The sequence below is a fragment of the Octopus bimaculoides genome, chromosome 18, assembly GCF_001194135.2.
Source record: "Octopus bimaculoides isolate UCB-OBI-ISO-001 chromosome 18, ASM119413v2, whole genome shotgun sequence".
In the NCBI taxonomy this organism is placed as follows: Eukaryota; Metazoa; Mollusca; class Cephalopoda; order Octopoda; family Octopodidae; genus Octopus; species Octopus bimaculoides.
In genome coordinates this window covers 15,454,003-15,464,123 of record NC_068998.1, presented here as the reverse complement: position 1 = coordinate 15,464,123, position 10,121 = coordinate 15,454,003, and the positions used below count along the sequence as shown (strand labels likewise).

General features: G+C 35.4%; 1 protein-coding gene across 2 annotated transcripts; it reads right to left on the bottom strand.

Moving 5' to 3' along the window:
* Nucleotides 1-305: 305 nt before the first annotated feature.
* LOC106873298 (MYG1 exonuclease) lies at nt 306-8,238 on the bottom strand. 2 transcript variants are annotated; one of them, XM_014920608.2, is made up of 8 exons: nt 8,105-8,238; nt 6,823-6,978; nt 5,593-5,688; nt 4,659-4,892; nt 2,880-2,958; nt 2,147-2,269; nt 1,075-1,256; nt 306-497 (listed from the first exon to the last, which is right to left on the bottom strand). In XM_014920608.2, the coding sequence occupies exons 2-8, from the start codon at nt 6,927-6,929 to the stop codon at nt 326-328; spliced, it is 993 nt and encodes a 330-aa protein (XP_014776094.1). In that variant the 5' UTR covers nt 6,930-6,978; nt 8,105-8,238; the 3' UTR covers nt 306-325. The 2 variants fall into 2 exon arrangements, with proteins under 2 accessions (XP_014776094.1, XP_014776093.1); XM_014920607.2 differs by having other exon boundaries at nt 8,037-8,164.
* Nucleotides 8,239-10,121: the final 1,883 nt, after the last annotated feature.

Below are 10,121 nucleotides of genomic sequence, written 5' to 3'. Positions count from 1 at the left end.
TGGCCAAGGGTCTTCTACTATGGCCTTGAGCCAACCAAAGCTTTGTGAGTGAACTTGGCAGATGGAAACTTATAGAAGTCCATCATATACATATGTGTGTGTGTGTCTTTGTATCTAATTCCCTCCACTGCATGACAACTGGTGTTGGTGTATTTATGTTCTTATAACTTAACAGTTCGGCAAAGGAGACCAATATAAGTACTAGGCTTTAAAAAATAAGTCCTGGGTCGATTTGCTCCACTAAAACTATACAAGGTGGTGCGCCCCAGCGTGGCTGCAGTTCAAATGACTGAACAAGTAAAAGATAAAGATAAAAAAGGAAGATTTATTCGTCTCTTTTCTGAGCAAGAGCAACTTGTGCCATTTCAATAATTCCATCGTATGTTTTGTTTCCACCTATGAAACCTCCTGCATGGACAAAAACACACCCTTTAATGCCACTTTTTTCACTCAGTTCCTCATTTCGCAATCCACGCCATTCTTCAGGGAGAGAGAGTCTGCAAGAAGAGAAGAGGAAAAAAAAGGAGGAGAAATTTTGAATGTTCAGGAGAAACACTGAAATGAAAAAACGAGTTGGAATTAAAACAGTTTTGAAAAAAATTTAGGGTATCAGCTTACAGAAAACACAGCAAATGATAAGTATTCAGTTGTTTGATTAAATAAACTACCTGCTTATCAATGGCTGAGTAATCCACAGACATGTGCATTCTTAACATAGTTTTCAAGCAGATTCAGTGTGACACAGCTGGGTCTTTGAATTACAGATATGACACATCTGAAAGTTTTTGCCAACCCACTTTTACTAACAAGACTTAGGCTAACCAACACTACCTTCTTTTATCTTTTGCTTCAGTCATTAGACCGTGGCCATGCTGGGGCACACCTCACATATGATGGGCTTCTTTCAGTTTTTGTCTATCAAATTCACACATAAGGCTTTAGTCAACATGGGACTATAGCAGAACGTGCTATAAGTGCCATGCAGAAAGACTGAACCCAGAATCAAACTTTTCAACTACGTAACCATGCCTGTGCCTTCACAAACAGTGAATGTTGTAAAAACAAATTTCTTACCGATTAGTGAAAGATCCCAATTCTACAGGAACACACAGAATACGCCAACAGCCATTTTGGTCAGTGAAGAGGACATATTTTATCTTTGGACTTATATCCATTTCTTGTTCCAATGAAAGTAGATGGTCTTTCCACGGACAACCACCATTCTTCAGTAAGAGAACCTCCCCACTTTTGTCAATCTGGAGAGGAAACATTAATAAAGAATAAGCATTAATTGTTAGTTTAGCAAACTTCTTTGTATTTTCCCTAAGCATTTATATTTGTTTGTGTGTGTGTGTGTGTGTGTTTGTATCTTTTATCTTTTACTTGGTTCAGTCATTAGACAACAGCCATGCTGCAGCACCACCTTGACGAATTTCTTTTTAGTCTAATGTATCAACCCCAGTACTTATTTTATTGGTTTCTTTTGCTGAACCACTAAATTATGAGGACATGGACACACCATCACCAGTTGTCAATCAGTGAGGGTGGAGTGAGCAATCACAGATACACACACACACACATATAGGTTCCATTTACTAAATCCACTCACAAGGCTTTGGCCAGTCTGAGGCTATAGTTGAAGACACTTGCCCAAGGTGCCATGCAGTGGAGGTGTACATGAAACCATGTGGCTGAGAAGCAAGCTTCTTACCACACAGTCACATCTGGAAGGTATCAAATATGAACAGTGTGTGTGTGAGGGCACATGGTTAAGTAGTTAGGTTGTACTCATGGCTACTGTTTCAATCCCTGGACTGAGCGATGCATTGTGTTCTTGAGTAAAAAACTCCATCTCACATTGCTCTGCGATCACTTTGACTCCTGACATGTGCTGCACCATGCACCTGTACAGGCAATGTTGATTTGACAAAGGGAGTGAGCTGACGTACAGCACAAACGTTTCATCACTATAAACAAATCGCCTGTGCAGGTTGTTCAGCGAGAAATTGCAGAACCCACATCCTTGAATAAACTGTAATACATGCATTATGATTTTCTGTTCATTTGTACACACACACACAAGTAATTTATCATTAATATAAAATCTATAAAGAAATGAATTTAAAAATTTATAAACAAAACAAACCTCGTATCTTTCTTCTATTGCTTGTTTGACAATTTTTCTTGCAGGAATCCAAGAATTCTTATAAAATGTCACTCGCTCAAGAAATTCACTGCCAACTAGCTCCATAGCTTTCTTAAACTGATCCTGGAGGAGATTTTAAAAGATGTAGATAACATAGTGTTACAAAATTTTAATTTTTTTTTTGTCTTTGGTCAGTAAGTGTTATTTCTTATTTGCTTCTATCGAGAAATCAAAGGAAATGACTACTATTCCCTTCAAACTTTACTTTTAGTGATCTGGACATCAATGTTTTGAAACTAATCTATTTTCCATTACATTTCAGACAGATTCAGTGCTAGTTGCTGAAGCAGAAATATTGTTATAACAAATATTCTGTCCAATACTACAGATTTGCTTGTCAGTTGCTTGTCACTTGAGCATGTCCCTTAGTGGTGATAATATGTGTATCTTTGATCGTGAGCAGGAGTAGTGGGGGGAGCATCACAGTCATGTGTTGAGGGGGATTCTTTAGGGTTTGAATAATTGTAACAAAAGCAAAGTTTGAAGGAAATATTAACCATTTTTCATACTTTCTAGGAAATAATAATTGCTACCCATGGACAAAAATTGTGTAGGATGAAAGGCAAAGTCGTCCACATCGAAATCTAAACTCAGAACATTAAGATGGATGAAATGCCACCAAGCATTTATTTGTCTGGCATGCTAATGTTTCTAAAACTTAAATCAAACATACCTCTTCATTAGTGTCGCTGCAATTCCACAATGGATTCAAATGTGAAACTCGACCGGAGAGATTTGTTGAAATAATGTATCTACAAAAGACAACAAAATAAAATAAGGATACTTATATTAAAATATATTAGTACATTTTTACAGTGTTTGTGTGATTAATTTGAATACTATTTCAAAGGATCTTCTAAAACTGCTTTTTAGTTATTGTTAAATAAAAATGGTTTTTAACATAGGCACAAGACCCAACCCCAGTACATAACAGGTACTTTATTTTAATGAATCAGAAACCTAAAAGGTAAATTCAAGAAAGTAACTAATTATCACAAGGCAATTTTGTCTTATGCTCCACTGACTCTGCTAATCTGTTTTGTTCCAATTAAATAATAATGGTAACAGCACAGATGGTGTTTAATGCAATTAAATATTTTATTAAAAATTAGTTCTTCACTAACTCACTTTCTTGAGATCAAACTCTGCTGGAATAAACACTTTTTTGCTTACTTGTATTTATTTTATTTACCTCTCTTATATTGTAAACCTATACAAGAGCCCTGTGAAGGTGCTTGGCTCAGTGGTTAGAGCATCAAGCTCACAATCATGATGTAGCGAGTTTGATCCCTAGACCAGGCTGTGTGTTGTGTTCCTGAGCAAGACACTTTATTTCATGTTGCTCCAGTTCATTCAGCTGTAGAAATGAGTCGTGACATCACTGGTGCCAAGCTGTATCAGCCTTTGCCTTTCTCTTGGACAACATCAGTGGCATGGAGAGGGGAGGTTGGTATGCATGGGTGACTGCTGGTCTTCCATAAACAGCCTTGCCTGGACTTGTGCCTCAGAGGGGAACTTTCTAGGTGCAATCCCATGATCACTCCTGGCCGAAAGGGGGTCTTTACCTTTTTATACAGGAGCTCAGCACATACCTTATAAAAAGAGTTTATTCTTAAAAGAGAAACCATCCTGTTAGGCAGCTATAAATTGCTCTGAATTAAACCATTGGTAGATGGTCACAGACTGTCTATTTTATCAGGTACAGTTGAACATTATCTTTAAGTTGTCAATGGTTTGTATATATAAAATCAATAAATTTAACCCCTTTGTTACCATATCTATGTCAAAAGACACTTCCTTTCTTTCAATTAATTTTGAAAATAATGAAGAATTTATTAAAATGACTTTATCATATTAAACTACTGTTTAAAATATAAATTAACATGAAATTTTGCCTCAGTAGTCTTCTACTAGCATGCATGCATGCATCCAATACTAAATCGGGTCCAGGAAGGAACAACCATTAGTGATATAATTATTTTTTATCTTTTACTTGTTTCAGTCATGGAAGGGTTTCATTGAACAAATTAACTCCAGGACTTTTTTTTTTAATTTTAAAGTCTGATACTTATTCTATTGGTCTCTCTTTGCCAAACCTCTAAGTTACAGGCTTATCAAACAAACACAAAGTAACACACACATAGATATGTACATACACATATACATGATGGGCTTCTTTCAGTTCTCATCTACCAAATCCACTGACAAGGCTTTGGTCAGCCTGAGGCTATAGTAGAAGACACTTGCCTAAAGTGCCACACAGTGGGACTGAACCCAAAACCATGTGGTTGGGAAGTAAATTTTCTTACCACATAGCTATGCCTGCACCTATATATACATTGACTATATATGCATTTAACACTGATTACAAACATTTTCATATTCACACACCAAAAGAGACAAAAAGAGAGAGTATGTGCCAAAAAAAACAAGAAACATTTTTTGTAGTTACTTTGGTGTACATTCACACTGATTGATTCCATTGTCTATCCCATCTATTTCTTCAATGAAACGTTCGTAAACTTTATCAAAAATTGTTGTCACAATTTTATTGTCTTCTTTGCCACATTTCAAAACATTCTGGATGATACGTTCACCAAAATGGTAGTAGACCAAACCAGCACTGCTCAGTTTAGTTGTCCACTTCTTGCTTGAATTTAAGCTTGACATTGATTCATTAAATGATCTGTATAAAATATGAAAAGAAATATAACATTTTTCTGCAATTAAAAACCATATTTCCTTAAATTAGAACAAAAAATAAATATGTACATGCTTAGAATGAGTTATTATTAAAAAGGAAGAGGAGGTCATTAATCTTATCTCTGAAGATGAAAAAAATGATTATTTCATCTATTTGGTTGGTACATAATTAACAACTGTTTTCTTATTCTAAGTTTTATTTAAAACTATTGCAAATTAAATGATAAAACAGTCATTAATTATGCACCAACTCCATACATTATGGTGGGAAACTGGCAGAATTGTTATCACACCAGGCAAAATGCTTAGCAGCATTTCATCCATCTTTACATATTCAGTTCAAATTTCAATGAAGTCAATGCATACACATACACACAGATAGATAGATAGAGACAGATAGAGAAATAGATAGATCTATTAGGGGTTTCTTCCAGTTTCCATCAATCAAATCCACTTACAAGGCTTTTGTTGGGCAGGAGTTATACTAGAAGACACTTGCCCAACATGCTGCACAGTGAGACTGGACCCAAGACCACATGGTTGAGAAGTAAGCTTCTTAACCACATAGGTACGCCCGCACCTATTTGTACAGAGATAGGGAAATAAAAGTAATAAGCAAAAATTGTATTTAATCAGTGTCATTTTGAGAGGATAACAAAACAGATTCAAATAAAGTTTCTAACCGTTGATGATGATCAAATCTGAATGTAGAAGGATCGTACACACCACCGACATCAACTACAACATCACAAGTAGCCAACTTTTCAGAATCACGGGTTCTGGAATATAAAGTAAAAGCAAATATATTTATTCATATAAAGTCAAGTTACAGGACATTATATTTCTCTTTTTTGCTGCTTTCACAGATTCCCATGACTCTGTCACCATCCAGTTCCATTTTTATGAATTTGAATTGGAAGCTTGAGTCATAGTGAATCTTTCATTAGTTGATTACACAACCATGGACACCATCCCTATGGATGTGTTGCAGTTATTCTCTTGATAGAGCTTGGCCATCTTGACCGTTGATCTTCTAGGATTCCTCTGTTCAGCACCAATGTAAGAAGTACCATTGGCTCAGTTGAGCTCTTCTGCTACCTCTTCACAATCTGTCGTGTTGCAGTCACATGACTTTGCCGTATCCCTGGTAGGGTGGCTGAACAGTTGCTATACTTTGCCAAAGGGCAACCTGTAACTATACAGGGTATGGTCATCACTCATTGAAGTATTTTCAAAATACCTGCACACTGCTGTTTTACGTACATGCAAAGTCCACCACAAGGTGAAGTTCTTGTTGTGGTCTGGTGGCTTGTGTGCTTCAATGACCCTAAGAACTATGCTAGTGGAGCACAAGCTCTTTGTAGAGCCTCCTATTCTTGACAGGTCACAGGGTAGAAGTCAGAATATATGGACCACTTCTACCTAGAAAAAAATGCCAAGTTACAAGAACATCAAAGACAATTGAAAACCAATAAGACCTGGGATAGGAAGGCCTTCCCTTGGGAAAGCATGGGATACTGAAGTAGAGCTGCAAAAGCAGAGATCTAAATGCAGAGAAGCTTCTCAAGCAGCATTCTATCTATATAACGTGTTGAGAACAATGGAGAAAACCCATGCCAGCATGGAAAGTGGACATTAAACGATGATGATGATCTGCATCTATATATATATATATATATATATATATATACATATGTAATGATCTTTCAGTGTCCATCGACTAAAGCCACTCACAAGGCTTTGATTAGCCCAGGGCTATAGTAGAAGAAACTTGCCCAAAGTGCTACACAGTGGGACTGAACTGAACCTGAAATTATGTGGTTGGGAAGCAAACTTCTTACCACACAGCAACACCTGAACCTCATATTATATCCGAATATAAAATACATATCTGAACATAAAATTATATTTACCTGATGATAGTGGAATCTTCATATTCAGGAAGCAATCTGAGTAGAAAACAGGCTAGAGCTTCGTCACAATGGAAAGTACCATTATGTGTTCCAATTTTCTTGACCATGGCAGATTTTTTTGCAGTGTCTGAATTATCAGAGGAGTTCTTAGTATGGCTGCAAAGTAATTCAATAATAATAATAATAATAATAAAATAAACAACTACCTACTCGCCAGATACCTAACACATTACACACACTAATATAACAAAAGAAACTGATGCAATACAATACCAGGAAGAGTTTCCATTCCCCCAACAACAAAAAAGAACACACAATGCAGCACACACCCCAGCAACATGGAGGTGTAGCAGCTGATGCAGTATTTATCTGAAACTACCAAATGCTGAACAATAATAATCCTTTCTACTGTGGCGTCATTTGAAGGCTAAAATGCAAAACAATGTGTTTTGTACCTAACAATGTGTAACATCAATTGTAAAAATATAATAGGATTTTTTTAAACCGTCGAATAGCTATGAGAGTCCATCCTAAGTAAAATAGGAATCAAAGAGGATTCTAAGTTGAGAACCACTATTATAGACAAACGTTGATATTTTGAACGTATTTAATACGCGTGTTTCTAATAGTTTTACGAGTTGTTACGCAAGATAGTTCTTATGTGTATAAGTACTCGAAACGTGTATTAAATGCATTCAAAATATCAGAATATGAACATCTGGTTTTGTATTTACCTATACATAAAGCGGCATGATTAAATTCACGGAGACAGCGAAAAGCAATCAACTAAATATAATTACATATTTTGATTGCATAGGATTAGTAGTTTTTTTTAACTATAAAATCATTTATCATTTTTCAAAAGCTTAAATGAATATTTTAAAACTACATATGTCGTGTTTACGTGTATATGTATATGTCTAGTTCATTCACCCTACGTTTGCTTTAAAAAATTACTCTGTATAAAAGATAAAATTTAATCGCTATTCATTAGTATTAAGAATATATACGTTGCTATTGCTTTCAAGCGTATATTTGATCGTATCTCAGCGGATTTAGAGCAAAACGTCAAAAGCCTGTTAAATGGAAATTCTGCATTTTAATGGCTTTCGCGGTTTTTTTTCAATTCAATACAATTATAACAAAAATATACTTTTCTTATATAGAAATCAGAATACAGTATCATCTATACACTAGTAATAGCAAATACATACCCTCGTTTCAAATGTGAGTCACTGATCATATTACAAAATGTATTTGTTCTGGAAAAGCAAAATGTTACCTGTATAGAAAATACTCTAATTAACGACAGCATCTATTGTCAGACGGACACACTGAAAAAAAGTAACATTAAAAAAAGATACACCGGACCATCTGAGCCACTCAAATAGCTTGATTAGAAAGAATTATTGAAGTTACCCTATTCACTTCTTTATTTACTAATTCATTCATCAACAAGGATAGCGATCTTACGGTACGAGATATATATCTATCTATCTATATATATATATATATGTATATATATATATGCTTCGAAATATGGTGAGTCTGAAAATGAAAATAGTTTTTCCCCGACGATGCACCGTTTTGAAGTAGCTACTAAGACACGAGTAACTTCTCTATAACTTTAGAAATCACCTTCCAGCGATCTCGTCCAGTAGGGACTATTCAAGCCATCGACTCTGAGAAAAAAGTCGAAATTCTTCATAAAGTTTGGAAGAAAATTCGACATTCACGAACTCTTGAAGCTGATTGAGAGAGTACCAAATTAAGTGAATGTGTATAACAATGTAGGTGATGCAGCTTTTCTGTCTTTACTGACATCGACTTATCCCCTAAACCTTTCTTGTAGCCTTTCTTTCTCATCAACAAAGCGCAAAACGTTAAGATTTCATTCGAAGGTTTGTAAGTGTCACCAAACATAACAGCAACAAATGCTGTTATTTCGATCATCGGCTTAATTCACACCTTGTTCAGAATGGGTCATCTCATCATTCACTCAGATTTATTATTCTTTTATTTGTTTCAGTCTTTTGACTGCGGCCATGCTGGAGCACCACCTTTAGTCGAGCAAATCGACCCCAGGACTTATTCTTTGTAAACCTAGTACTTATTTTATCGGTTCTTTTGCCGGACCGCTAAGTTACGGGAACGTAAAGACACCAGCATCGGTTGTCAAGTGATGTTGGGGGGACAAACACAGACGCACAAACATACATACATATATATACATATATACGACGGGCTTCTTTCAGTTTCCATCTACCAAATCCACTCACAAGGCTTTGGTCAGCCCAAGCCTATAGTAGAAGACACTTGCTCAAAGTGCCACGCAGTGAGACTGAACCCGGAACCATGTGGTTCGTAAGCAAGCTAATTACCACATAGCCACTCCTACTCCTAGGCTGTGTAGATTTTAGAACATTTATAAATAGAAGGTCTTACAGCTGTTTCCAGGATATTTATTATATCCCTTCATCGGAGACGGTGTGAGAAGGTGGTTAAGCAATAGTTAATTCAGATAAGATACGAAATAGAGAGTGAGGTGGAGGAATGAAAATAGATGTGAGATATGCAGGGATATTGTATTTGTAGATCCATTATTTAAGCAGAATGGTATACATAAAAGATTCCAATACCTTGTGAGTAAAATCCAATAGTATTTAAAATTAGTCATACACACATACACATACAACCAGTCTCATATGTGACTGGAACTTATTTTATTGATCCCAGAAGGATGAAAGACACAGTTGATCTCAGTAGTATTTGATCTACAAATATTAAAGTGCATTAACAAAATGCTGCAAAACACTGTCCAATGTTCTAACAATTTTGCCAGTTCACTATCTGTCAGTGTTTTCTAGGGTGACACGGACTATGAAACTATGAAAGTTGTAATACTAATGATTAAAGATAGTGGGAAGTTCATTAACATGTATGAAGAGATTTTAGATAACATTTCTTTACATAGTTTCATAAATGTCATTGAGTGTCATCAGGTTTAGCAGAGATGGTAAAAAATGTTTTGTTTCCTGGATAAGTTTCAAATTTTGAATTAAAAAAAAAAAGAGATGTACCAGAATGACACAGTAAGAGAAGATAACTATTTTTTCAAGGACATTGAATATAGAGAATATTTAGTATTTGAATGCACATTAAAAATATTTGCAAACTACATATTGATTTATTTCTTATTTATTTTAGGTATTTTATAAAAGCAGGAATATTATGAAGTCAACAGTATATGTGTGTGTGTGTATATATATATATATATATATATATATATATATATATAT

What these genes read in the sequence shown, in the direction of transcription:
- LOC106873298 (XM_014920607.2), bottom strand. Translation starts at nt 8,137, where the DNA reads ATGCTGTCGTTAATTAGAGTATTTTCTATACAGGTAACATTTTGCTTT. An exon ending in GAAGATTCCACTATCATCAG is followed by an intron (nt 5,689 to 6,822) that starts GTAAATATAATT and finishes TTTATATTCCAG; the next exon opens with AACCCGTGATTCTGAAAAGT. An exon ending in AGATTTGATCATCATCAACG is followed by an intron (nt 4,893 to 5,592) that starts GTTAGAAACTTT and finishes TATTTTATACAG; the next exon opens with ATCATTTAATGAATCAATGT.